General features: G+C 36.9%; 1 protein-coding gene across 4 annotated transcripts in view; it reads right to left on the bottom strand.

Moving 5' to 3' along the window:
- The window catches only part of LOC149807038 (nucleoprotein TPR-like), a 293,006-nt gene that overhangs the window by 183,306 nt on the left and 95,254 nt on the right, over positions 1 to 14,446 (bottom strand). For all 4 annotated transcript variants that reach the window (XM_089960984.1, XM_089960994.1, XM_089961010.1 and 1 more), the window contains exons 31-33: positions 12,521 to 12,631; positions 5,402 to 5,511; positions 1,186 to 1,333 (exon numbers count right to left, since the gene is read on the bottom strand). In XM_089960984.1, coding sequence (XP_089817110.1) covers positions 1,186 to 1,333; positions 5,402 to 5,511; positions 12,521 to 12,631 — 369 coding nt within the window. The remainder of the gene's footprint in view (positions 1 to 1,185; positions 1,334 to 5,401; positions 5,512 to 12,520; positions 12,632 to 14,446) is intronic.

Here is a 14,446-nt window from a genome sequence, read left to right as displayed (position 1 = left end):
TGGGTGGTATTAAAACAAAGCAGACAGATATAGCTCTAAAATGATATCAAATAATCGGGAAGTTCTAGTTGCACTACAAAATACAGAGAGAAAAAGCTCATTTTTTGGACCCGGTTTTTTTTCACCCAAAATTCGCTCGAGATCGGAATGCGATTTTGTGTCTGGATTTTAGACCTTTTGGCCTCAGATCTAAGGCATACTGGTCTTAACTGAACACAGACAGGTGAACCTTTGCAAAAACTAGGATAAGGTGGGCATTTGGAATAAATTGCGGTCTCCATACAAAAATGATGGATCTATTAAGCCAAAAAAAAAAAAAAAGAACTCCAACTTTTACCCTTCTGCTCATGCGCAAGCAAAATAACCAATGGAAATTGATGTTTCTAATACAACTAGGCATTATTCTCATGGATAATCTGTTGAAAACCGCTGTATTACCATGTATTCAGAAATAGCACCCCAAATCTCGTTCCTACACACATTTCAGGTAAAAATAACAAAAACCTCTGGGGCCGAATGAGTTAATGCCAAGTGTCTAGCGAGGCAGCTGTTAGTAACATTTTGCAAGTCTTTGGTATGACTTGGCCGGGGTTTGAACCCATGACCTCCCGCTTCCAAGGTGGATGCCCTAACCACTAGACCACTGAAGCGGTTGCACAGTAAATGGTACATAGATCAGTCTGATTGTTCACCTACACAGTAAATGGTAGACTAGATCAGTCTGAATGTTCACCTACACAGTAAATGGTAGACTAGATCAGTCTGAATGCTCACATACACAGTAAATTGTAGACTCAATCAGTATAAATGCTCACATACACAGTAAATTGTAGACTAGATCAGTATGAATGCTCATGTACATATTAACTCTAGACTATATCAGTATGAATGCTCATTTATACAGTAAATTGTTGACTACATCAGTCTGAATGCTCACCTACACAGTAAATTGTAGACTAGATCAGTCATTTAAAACTGATGCAGGCACTAGCTAGGTCATATCAATATTCATATTTTCATCTTGAATTAAATTCATCTAACAAAGCTCTTACCTTACTCTTTACACTGTAACTTAATATCATGCAGTGAAACAGGTCATTTACAATCAATATAAACAGAATGGATTGGGTTTAAAAATAAGCTACAACTACCATTATTAAACATGTACATGGAAATAAAACTGACCTGTGACCGCTCCCTCTCCTCAGCAATAATTTTATTGGCTTCTTCCAGGTGTCTCTCTGCTAGTTCTGCTTTCTGCTGCAGGCGGTTAGCCTCAGTCTGAACAACTTCCAGCTTAGATTCTGCAATGTCCTTCTCACGACGCAGGAATCTAAAAAATAAAAATTAAGTAGAATTACATTTCAATACTGTAGAATATGAACAACAACAAAAAAAGTCACAACTCCAGTTTCATGTACCTCATTTACAGCCATTAGAAACAAGCAAATTTTATCGATATTGAAGAAGTGATAGATCATAACAAGTATCACTATGCTACTCCTTCACTATACTATACTGATATAACCAGAAAACCTGCTTATAACATGGGGGCAGATGTCAATCCATTTTTCCCTATGTAAAATGCCTCAAAATAACCCATTTGTTGAACGTGAATAAAATCACTATCAAAACTGGTAAATGAAACCATGATTATTGCTCATTTTATGCAAGAATTCAAAGTTTGCTGAATTTTTTTTATATAAAAAAAAATTCTCAGCACACTGTTTCCCTTTATGCACATTTGTGTATCTGGAGAAATTAAAGCATGCTTGTTGCGGTGCATATCTATGATGCAAAGGATTCACACAATGCGATCAAGATTTGTTCAATCTTCAATGCAAAAGACATGGGCATCATGCCTACTTCAAGTGTAAGCATTTTGACCGAGTAGCTTCCCCTTCCCTCATAAGCTCTCACATGATTACCTTCAGGCTCAGTAACATGTCATCCAGACCAACAAAGCTTGATGTATTTCTGACTAAAAAGAAAGATAAAAATGACATGCACTAAGAATCCCCAGCCTAGAAAGTGCAAGAAGCAAAACACAGCAAAGAAACTGGAGTATAACTTTAATGAAAAATGGAGACAAGTATTCCCTTGGCTGGAATACAGCACAACTATTGTGATGACTCATCTGATACGTGCACAAACTGCAAAAAGTGAATAATCCTATTGTGACAGGGTCTTAGAATTTTCAAAAAATCTGTCTTTGATCACCATTATGTATCTGGAGAACACATCATCACCAAAGACATTCTTGCAGAACAAAGAAATCCAGAAGCTCGCAGGGAAAATTGCATTTCTTTGGATTACAAAACGGAAGGGTTATTATTATAAGTTTTTTTATTATAATGATTTATATGTAATTTGTTAGGTCGTAATTTTGCTGCAATAAGGGAAGGGTTGTTAAATGTTTAAGTGCAACTTACTAAAAGGATAATGAACAACTAAACTCTATGAAAGGATAAATGTGCTCTAGGAAGAAGTAAAATGTAACTGATGAAAGTACAAATTTCATGACAGAAGCAGTAAACTAGTTGTCATCTGATTAAAGAGGTTAGGTTTTTTATTGGCTTCAATATGGTATATGTAATGTGTTGGTTTGTAACTGTTACAAATATGCGAACAAAAGTTTGAAATGGAACTGTAAGAGAGAGAGAGACACAGAGACAGAGAGAGAGAGAGAGGGAGATAGAAACTGCTGAAACCTACTGGAGTAATGTTTTTAACAATCAGAGATTTCCCATCTTTAAAATAAATTTTAACGTAAAACAAAAATCTTTGCAAACAAAAGCTTTTTACTGCCAATTATTTTCAACACAACTATAAAACAAGTATTCAACCATTTCCCTCCCCCTTCTCTGTCAATGTCCATCTCTTTCTCAATTCCGAGGTCCCTGGATAACCCATGCCCTCTATAAGGCTGCAGTCTACATATTTTAACCCCACTGTCCTTGAATTATTGAGTCAGATGTATATGATAAGATCATAAAACCACACCAAGTGATTTGCATGCTCTAATCCAGGGGTCTCAAACATGTGGCCCACCAAGCCATATCCTGTGGCCCACAAAATGATTAGCATTACAAGGTGTCATGAGAGATAACAACGGTGGTGCGGCCCTTGGGCCATCAAAAATGCCCTCATGTGGCCCTCAGGGTGCTTTGAGTTTGAGACCCCAGCTCTAATCATTGATTTCACAAGCTAAGTTTTTGTTTGTTTGTTTTGTTAACTAATCTCCCACTATTTCATACACAACTATGAATGAACTGTAATTTCAAGAGCAAGTGAATGTCAGTTTGCAGTAAGGAATTTTCCCTTTATTCCTTTTGTAAGCAATATTGGAGAGTTCTGAAAAATGTTCTCTTGGCTGAATATCAACAAGACATTTCCATTAAGTCAACCTGCTTTGCTTCCAGTTCCATTTAAAGCATTGTTTACCTGTGTTGCTGAGATTCGGAGGATGACAGGAGGCAATCACAACGAGGGATGCTCTATTGGCCAAAAACAATTTCCATAATTCAAAATAAGTCCATTTGTTCCCTTTAACTGCTGAGTATTGAAACCATTTTTTATAGTCTTCAGCAAAAACAAGAATTTTGGATTAGCTGCTATGGATGGTCTATTGGAACTGAGAACCATTCAATACATCATTTAGGGTCACAAGAATTCTGGTGGAAACACCATGTTGTGTGTGTGTGTTATTTGGATTTTTAACGTAGCTTTAGAAATTTTTCAGTCATATCACTATGATGTCCGCAGTGTGACAGTTTATAGTGATGTCAAGCACTGAGGCTTCATGCCACAGACATGTAGTATGATGTCCCACCCAGTCACATTATTTTAACACCAGGTTGACCAGTCCTAACACTAACCTCTTAATGTTGAGTGCCAAGCAAGACAGATGTTAGTACCATTTTTATAAGTCTTTGGTATGACCCAGCCAGGGATCGAACCCATGAGAAACCCCATGTTGACAAGTCCTTCCATTTTGGAAAGTAAAAACAAGATTTTCAAGATGACTGCCATGGTGGCCACACTGAATATTAGAGAAACCATTTCCATTTAAGACCAGCTAAAATTCATAGGAAGTCTTTTGGTGAAAACACAATATTGCTATGTCAAGTCATCTAGAAGAAGTAACCAATACCAGATTTACAAGATGTCCATTCTGGTTGCTATAATGAAAATCAGATTTATCATTCACAACCATCTAGACACCATAAAACGTCATTTAGTGAAAACCCAATTCTGATATAACCATTCATTCAGAATTTGTGATAACAAGATTTTCAAAAATAGCCAATGTGGCAGCTATATTGGATGTTCAAGTGGCACCCTTTTCATTTAAGACCATCATCGTAAGAAGTCCATTGGTGCAAACCCCGTGGCAATAACAAAATTTATTCAGAAGAAAAAACAGCAAGATTTTTAAAATAGCCATTATAAAACAGCATTGTCAGGATCAACTAGACATTATAAATCATTAAGTGAAAACACCATGTTGACATGGCCATTCATTCAGGTGAAATATTGATAACAAGAGTTTAAAGAGAGTCATTACTGTTCATCAGATCTGATCCATTTTTATTTAGGACCAACTATACCATATAAAAAGTCTTCTGGTGAAATCTTATGTCATTATAACTTTCCACTCAGGTGGAGCAGCATTAACAAGATTTTCAAGATGACTGCTGTGGTAGCCATAATGGTTATTAGATCAGCACCAATTGCATTAAGGACCAGCCAAAAGTCATAAGAAGTCTTTTAGTGAAAACCCCATGTTCATATGACTATTCATTCAGGAGTAGTATTAACAAAATTTTCAACAGGTGGCCATAATGGGCATCAGATCAGCATCATTTTCATTCTGGCCCAACTAAACTTTATAAGAAGCCTTCTGAAGAAAATCTCATATCAATATGACTTTCCATTCATATTGGATGTCTAAGCTAAACCATTTTCATTTATGACTAACTAGACTATGAGATAACTCTGTGTGTCTGTGTGTGTGTGTGAGATTTGGATTTGTTATGTAACTTTAATTTTTTTCAGTCATATGATGTCTGCAGTGTATAGTGATGTCTAGGGCATCATAGCAATCCTTTGAGCAGTTTAAAAGGAGTAGCAATAATTGTGCTAATGGACATAAACATGAGGGACAACATACCATCCATAAACTCTTCTGGTCTATAAGCAGTAGATGTAACTAATTAAAAAAATTAAAAAATATATTGGGCACAACAAAATAATAGCAGGTGAAACTAAATCTATCTTAAAGTAATGTTAAAGACTCAAAAGGTTTGAACTATGACATAATTTATCTAACTGAATTATTTTGCATTGCAACCATTTGGACTATAAAGTATTTGCTGCAAAAAAGCATAATTGTACTTACTTGACCACTTCTAACAACTGCTCTGATGACTTGGTACTATCCTCCAATGACAAACCAGCAGACATTGAGGCCGTAGCACGTTCCTGTATGGACACTACTTGAGCACTCATCTGGAAATAAAACCCAAAGCATATTCACCTAATGCATGGTTTCAAAAATATGTATTAAATATGTCATTTTCTTTCTTAAGGTTTATGGAGGTTTTAGTTTTGTGCAAGACTGATCATGAATATAGCAAAAATTTGAGGAATGGTCATCAATCTGCTCATATAAATACACCCCTATGCAAAATATCATGTCACAAAATCGATTATCAATCTGGTTATATAAATACACCCCTTTGCAAAATGTCATGTCATAAAATCGGTTATCAGTCTGGTTATATAAATACACCCCTATGCAAAATGTCATGTCATAAAATCGGTTATCAGTCTGGTTATATAAATACACCCCTATGCAAAATGTCAAGTCATAAAATCAGTTATCAGTCTGGTTATATAAATACACCCCTATGCAAAATGTCATGTCACAAAATCGGTTATCAATCTGGTTATATAAATACACCAGTATACAAAATGTCATGTCACAAAATTGGTTATCAATCTGGTTATATAAATACACCAGTATACAAAATGTCATGTCACAAAATTGGTTATCAATCTGGTTATATAAATACACCCCTATGCAAAATGTCATGTCACAAAATAGATCAGTCCGGTTATATAAATACACCCCTATGCAAAATGTCATGTCACAAAAAATTAGTTATCAATCTGGTTATATAAATACACCCCCATGCAAAATGTCATGTCACAAAAAATTAGTTATCAATCTGGTTATATATTCTCTAAAGAGCCATTACGTGGCCAAACAGCCAACTACATAAGGAGGAACAAGAGTATTTTAGATATACCACACATAAAACAATGAGACATTACTGATACATAACATCAATGCTATATAAACCTGAAAACATTATTTTATGCCCCCTATAATAATAAGATGCAAATAGAATACATACATACATACATACATGGATAATGACAAACTCAAACAAAACCAGAAACATACATATATAAAATAAACTTTAATATACTGACCTGTGATCATGGTCTTGATAATACACCTAATGTGCAATGTGAATCATTGACAATATATAGGTATACAAATTATACTTCATTGATCTTAAAATCCCTCCTCTGTAGCTAAGACTGGGAAACTGGTCGCTTTGGATTTGCTTCAAGATTTCCTCAAACATGGCCAATGAAGAGAAGATAGACGATAACGGCTGCATGCATAACTTGGCTGGATGCAGATCTTTAAGAAAGGTGGAGAGCACCATATCTTGTTCTGCCAGTTGTGAGTTAGTAGCTGTTATGTCACTGGCAAGAGTATGCTGCACAGCTCTATTCAAGATGGAGGCCATTCTAGAAACAGATTCCCATCTATGTCCTTTGGAATTCAGGGTGGGAGATGATAAACTGTTGACCTTGTTGGAATATAACTATTAACACTAAGTCCAGCATAGAACCCACTGCTATGAAATTCCACATCAGCTGCTGTGTGTTGCTGAACATCTTTCAATCCATGCGAAAAGAGTACTGTTTTGCCATCCCCAATACTGCAATGTCTCAATCGACTGCTGAGATGACCACATGAAAACCTGGAGTCTGCATGTTATAGGACCTCTCATTAAAGTTTCATGGAAGATATCACTATGAGAAGAGTTGGCTGACATTTGAGTCCTATAATTGTTGATGTAGACTACCCAACCAATCAGCAACTCTACCAGGCTGTGGAAGCAATATGAATGCCGGTTTGTCCTTCTGCAGCTGTAAGTTAACAGATGCTGGAACTTTTGACCAGGTTGTTAATGGAGCAGAAGGCAGTGAACACAAATCCAGTGGTAGCAAGCAGATGACCTCTTCAACTGATGCCTGAAAGGCAGTCTTGTCTCGTTGTAGTGAGCTCTAACAAAGACAAGGAAGCTCAAGAGCAGGTTTTGTTGTTCCCATGTGAATGTGGCAGTGCCAACATCTCCTGTGCTATCAAAGGAGCTGGAGAAAAATGTCTGTTTGGGTGGCTTACCATGTTTGCAGAATGTCTTGTTTCTTCCAAAAAGTCACAAAGTAATTGCTCCCTTAGTATGGCAAAGGCATGGGAATTAAGTGAATCAACATTCCATGTGTACTGTGGCTCTAAACAAGTATGGCTGATCCACAAGAGTGCTCGCACGATGTGAGTGGGTCAAACTGTACAATGATTTTTCATCTTTTGGCTTACAATGTGAGTTCAACTGTGGTGGTGAAACACTGCAATCAAAGTCATATCGAAGAGTCAGGTCAGGTCAGAATCTTAGTTCGCATGATAGTGTCCAGTTCACATGATAGTGTCCAGTTTGCATGATAGTGTCCAGTTCATTAGGCTGAGACCAGGTAAGCAGAGATGCTGCCAGGAAAATTTTAAGAGGGGGAGGTCCCCCATACCTACTTCGGTGGGGGGGGGGGGGATGGGGGGGACATTGCTGAATGGTAGATGATGGATAATAACAGTATTATAATGAATATGCATACCTAATTTAAGACACGAATTTATTGATTTCACAGCACTTCTTTCACAACAAGCATATAAGGTATCTGCATCCCTAATTTAGCTTGCTGAGCTGGTAAATATTCATCTCTGTTTCTTCTCACTCCACTTCTTCAAAGCCTGTGCAAAAGGGAAATTGTCTCTACAACCCCCTTGTATCTGAATAGTCATCAGTTTTTTCACTGTATCTAATGTTTACCTATTCCTCACAGCAGTGTGAATTCGGTTTTGTAAACTAAATCCCCTCTCACAATCTGCTGTTTGTAGTGGCAGAACCACTGCAATTTTAGCAAATTTAAACAAATTAGGGAACTGGTCTTCATGACACCAGAACATAATTTTCCACAACTCCATCATGTTGTCTCCAGGATACTTATGTTGTAAGATCACATTTCTCCAGCACATTAAGGAGAACGTTTGCTATCACATTTTCATTCACATGCAAGTTTCCAAGGAAAAGTGTTCATGCACTTAAATCATCACTAACCACTTCTGCATATACAACAAGCTTTTTATTGACAGAAATGTCTGTCATCTCACCTATCATAACACTGATAAATTCACTAGAGGGCAGTTTCTTTTTGACATATGTTGTGATCGAATCTGCAAGAGTGTCAATGAATTCTTCCCCTATGCTGTGAGATTCAAAGTATGCATCATTGCTTTACATCCATTACATTTCTGCAAATCAATCTGATTCCACATGCTGTGTCAAAGTTGATGTTCGAAAATTTGAGCAAATATTTTCATTATTAAATGGATTATCTTTCTTATGTTCCTGACACAAAACACATAACATCCCTCCTTTTGATTCTTTCTTTAACCAGTTATAGGTACTCAAACCACCTGTCTCGGAATTTCAGTTCCTTTTTCTCTGCCTCTGGTTCCCCATCAACATGCCCTAATGACTAGTTGCCAGATAATTCTGTGTCATTGGTTTGTGTGACATTTTCATCTGATGTTGGAACATGAGAGCTTTCCTCTTTCTCTATAGTATCAAATGTAGTAACGACCAAAGCAGATGATCTTACCATTTCATCCATAGCAGACGATCTTACAGCAAAGAAATCTGTTACGCTCTACAAATTTCAAGTATGGATCAATAGATCAGATTGTTATACCCATCTATGGGACAATTAAATCAGAAGCCATGGATAATTTCTGCAAAATAATGTAGACTGGTCCACTGTCATACTTATATACTTATACATTATGGGCAGTATCTATATATTAGCCAGGAACTAGGCTATAAATACAGCAGCCAATCTCAATCTTATAGATGCTTGTATTAAAACAATGTATCTACTTTATTATAGCTTGATTGAGATCACTGGCAAAATTGGTGACTAAAGACTTAATTTTGACAAACTGACATTTTTAATTTGACTTTAATAAAAATGAAACAAGCAAACAAACAAACAAACAAACAAACACCATGCATTGGGTCTACAAATAGAAGGAACCGCAACTAATTTGTGTGACCTTTCCTTCATTGGTTTTGAAAAGTTGTGTGACTAATGAGTTTTTTATGATAAATGCTAAATCCCACAGCCTGGCAACATCTCTGGGCATGGGATAATTGATCTATATGACCAGTCAGTTCATCTTAAGTGCAAGACAGTAACTGAGACAATTTATTTTTTACTTGATCTTGCTTAATGAATGGTGATTGAGTTTTTAACCTGAGTGCTAAGCAGCCTACTGGTTCTGCCAAAAAAGGTTTATGATGATGCAGCAGTGAGGGAGGAGCTGGAGCTGTTGCTGACCATGATTGCCTGCTTGATTAAACGTGTGTGATACCCATAAAAAAGCAAGTATTTCACCACAGTGATGTCAGTGTATACTGATGATACCATCCCTCAAGGTGCACCTCTGCACCATCCCCTTTAGTGCCCCCCAGGAGTGCAGCCCATTGACTGTCAGTCGAGGATAAGCAAGCCTAATATGAATTCATAGACTGGCAACTGAAGCAAGCTACACATGTAGAGTGGATGTCAGCCCTAGGTATACAATGTTTACAAAGCATACACTTGGTCTTGCCCATGGTCTAAATCTGTAAGACACAACATGTGATGCACAACATGTGTCCTGCCTTATGAATTTCCTAGTGTACGTGCAGAGCTACACACTATGACAATTACTGGCAGCTGCTATGGGTAGAGTATTGGAGCATCACTATTAATACCTACAAAGAGGATGTTAAAGTATAAATTCTAATATATATTACCTGTAGGAATGGTCATTTGACTGCCTATACAGCCTATAAAATCACTGAAGTATCACTTATGGTAACTGTGAAGACACTATGACTAAACTATGTAAAGAAAGCCCACCTGTACTTATCCAATCAAGACAGAAACTATTCTGCAATATAACTGAGTCTTCTCACACGCAATACCTGTGCATAAAATAAAGATAAAGCAAATGTGAGTGGATGTACCAGTGACCCATGAAGGCATGCACCAAGGACACCCAAATGTGCGAGAACAGTGAAGTTATAATTCTAAGTAAAGACAGTGAACTTGGTTGTTGAAAGAAAGTAAGTTGGAAAACAGAACACTCCTCCAACTTGCTTTAAGTTAGAAAACTTGTATGTGGATTGTGAAGCCTCTGTAGAGCTAATGTGGGTATGTGAGAAAGCTTGGCCAAGTGGTCTAAAGCGCTCTCCATTATGGATCACTGCCATCTCACCTCTGTCTACGTGGGTTCAAGTCTCGGATTCAGCCAATGGGTGTACATGAGAAAGCTTGCCAGTAGCTTCTCAAGGGTTGGTGGTTCTTTCTGGGGTTTTCCCGGGTTCTTCCTCCACCGTTAATACTGGCCGCCATGTATAGCCTATCGTGTGCTGAAAAATGGCGTTAAACCCTACAACAACTATCTGTAGAGAGCATACTACTTGGCACAAGCAGAAGTGGTAACTAAAGTATTCGCAGGATTTGAGGCCAATCCCTGTATCTGGACACAGGTTACTTTCAGCTTCTTCACTAAAATATCTTGGCTGGGAGAGCTGGACTTATGATGAAAACAGGAGTTCTCATAAGATATTGTGATTGGGTCATGTATTTAAAGAAGAAATAATTATTTACCAAAATTTGAGCTGCCTCCTTTGACATATAAAACAGCCCTGAGTGGTCACTGGATCTACATTTTGTAATTAATTTAGTAAGAGCAAATAATATGTTAAAATAATTAGGAATATAAACTATAATTGGTAACTGAGAACGGATACTATGACAGTGACATGGAGAAACTGAAATTCCTCAAAGCCATCAACCCCCCAACCACAGACTAGTTGAAGTAACAAAATAATGTAATGGATAGATGGATGGATGGATGGATGAACATGACAATTCCCTCCAAGACCCCAAAACTACAGTAATAGTTAAAGAATGGATGTGGGGCCCCGAGAAGCCGAGTGGTCTAAAGCGCTCTCCGTTACGGATCACTGCCATCTCACCTCTGTCTGCGCCGGTTTGAGTCTCGGATTCAGCCAACGTGGGTATGTGAGAAAGCTTGCCAGTAGCTTCTCGTGGGTCGGTGGTTCTTTTTGGGTCTTCCCGGGTTCTTCCTCCACCAATAATACTGGCCGCCATGTATAGCCTATCATGTGCTGAAAAATGGCGTTAAACCCCACAACAACAACAACAAAGAATGGATGGATAGATGAATATGAAGATTCCCTCCAAGCCCCCAAAAACTACAGGAACAGTTGTATTAACAAGATTGTGTAAAGAATGGAAGGACACTAGGATTACTGTACACTCCCACTACAGAGGTATCAGCATAATGAAAGCCTGTTTCATAAAATCTCTGATTTACAGCACGCATTTAAACTGATTATGGAATGTGTAATCAAGAACTGTAACACCTTAATGTGTACATAACCCAAATCAATACACATTTCTACATGATGTGAAGGTATGAGGATGCGTTGCTTGTAATTAGAAAATTAGCATACATTTTTAAACTATTTTTGTGGTTTGCGGGGTGTTTGATATTTTTAAAAAAGTTTTCATCAATATTCCACTTCAAAGCAAGTTGTATATACCCTATATGAATTATGTAGTATGTAAAAATGTATCAATTTATAAATGTATTACGTCATATAGACTCTATATTACAATCAGACATAGTTTGTCAACCTAGTTTGAACAATTATGCAGTTAACAGATGGGTGTTATTTTAATATATGATAATTAATTCTGACTAAGGTCACTTGAATAACAAAACAAATTACTTTGTACACTATTCACTGTTGGTAATGATACCAATTATAATCACAAATGTTCTCTGCACATTATTCAAGTGTTGCTAATGACACTGACACAACAAAAAATAACTTGTAGCACCTTATGAAATTGGTTGTGTACTTAATGATACCAACTGTGACAAAAAATAAATCTCAGTACCTTATGTAACTGGCTGCACTGATAACAACACTTACCATAAATAAAAAATAACTCTTAGTACTTTATGTAACTGGTTGTGTATATAATGACATTTACTGTAACAAAAGATAACTCTTGGTACCTTATGCAACTGGTTGTGGAGATAACTGTTTTGTTCTGTAAGTTCTTTTAGTCTTGATTCCATTCTCTGTTTGTCCTCCTCCATTATACGTCGCTGATTGTTCCATGAAGCCTGAATAGCAAACAATATTTGCAACAAGGCTTCAACAAAAAAATATTTCTTCCCTACAAACAGCATTTTTATGCATATTATTTTATACAAACCATTAATATATTTGATGCCGACATTCCCACCAAAAAATGTGACAACACTGCTTTAGTATTTTCAAATATAAAGACAAAACAGCATACAAACATTGAAGCAATTGCACATTTTATCATTCTGTCATCATTCTGCCAGCTCTTTTTAATATCAGACCTGGATAATGTTTAATCATGAAAAATAAAAGTAATGAAGTAAAATTCTCAATTTTACCAAACTGAATCCTTTCACATATCTGCTTGCAACGATGTACTACAATCAAGCTGTTGTTGTGAACTAGAATTGAACCCCCTTTTTCATCTTAAAGCTGTTGCTGTGAACTAGAATTGAACCCCCTTTTCCATCTTAAAGCTGTTGCTGTGAACTAGAATTGAACCCCATTTTCCATCTTAAAGCTGTTGCTGTGAACTAGAATTGAACCCCATTTTCCATCTTCAAGCTGTAGCTGTGAACTAGAATTGAACCCCCTTTTCCATCATATGGCTGTTGCTGTGAACTAGAATTGAACCCCCTTTTCCATCTTCAAGCTGCATCTCCTCATGAAAATAACAAAGGGTGATAACGGCATGACACAGTTTATGGCTCTCACAATGAATTGCTGTGAAGATGTTCCAACTCATTTGGACAGGGACCTAAAATACCAGGTGGACTATTCAGCATTTCTGAACAATGTGAGGGTGTTTCCTATGTCACTGTCAGTCATGCCCACACAATATCAAGAAAATGGCCGTTAGGTCAGCATGGCACATGTAACTGTACACATTCAACCGATAATTAATTTGAGGAGTCTCAGTGCAGAAAGCATGTGCTCTCATTGTCATTGTTGCTATTCGATGATTTGTGCTTTAGCTAAAGCTGAATCCAACCATGAAAGTGCAGTAGACCCAATAAAAAATCTAGACAATCATCTGAATACAGAGCATGTTTACTCAGTCTTGTTATTAACACCCCAGTCACCAAGTGTAAATAATATTATTTTATTACAAGACCATAGTTTACCCAAAATTCAACAAGTCCAACAGGACAATCTGGGTTCATTTTGGATAATGGACAATAATTTTACATTGTTAGGTGCTGCCAAGAACGCAATTGTAATTTATAATATTTGTTACAAATCAGTTTTGGAAAGGAATCTAGCTTCAAGACAATCTCCTGATAAATCAATTTTTGGATGAAATCTAGCTCCAAGACAGGCAATCACCTGATAAATCATTTTGGGGAAGGAATCTAGATTGATTGATTGATTGATTTTATTTTTAACGGCGCATCAGCACTGTAAGGCTATTTAGCGCCAAACAAAATGTTATGTGTATAATCTTAAAAATTATAAAAAGTCTCATATTGACCAGCGATATAAAAAACAAATATCTGAAATTAAAAAGGTAAGATGGTAACGGTGCAAAATAAAGCTTCCCGATCAACGGGGTATGTAAGTGTTGTATGTTAATGAAAAATAATGAAAAGGTATTAAAAAGGGATGGTATATAAAAGTTAGAGCTTAGAGTAAATATTCACTGCTTTCAGGAACTCTATAATACGAGTGATGTTTATAGTATCAAAAAGTTCCTTCATGTCATGCACATTGTAATACTGATTGTGCGTAGGTTGCAGGTCAAAACACTCTATCATAAAGTGCTTGACAGTGAATGGTTCATTGCAAGAAACGCACTCTGGTGGGTCTTCACTTTTTAGTATGTGGGAGTGGGTGATATAAGTATGACCAAT

This window comes from Sinohyriopsis cumingii, chromosome 1 (assembly GCF_028554795.1).
Source record: "Sinohyriopsis cumingii isolate HCF-2022 chromosome 1, ASM2855479v2, whole genome shotgun sequence".
NCBI classification, from domain to species: Eukaryota; Metazoa; Mollusca; class Bivalvia; order Unionida; family Unionidae; genus Sinohyriopsis; species Sinohyriopsis cumingii.
The sequence above is the reverse complement of the archived record's forward strand: the minus strand, read 5'-3'. Positions and strand labels throughout refer to the sequence as shown.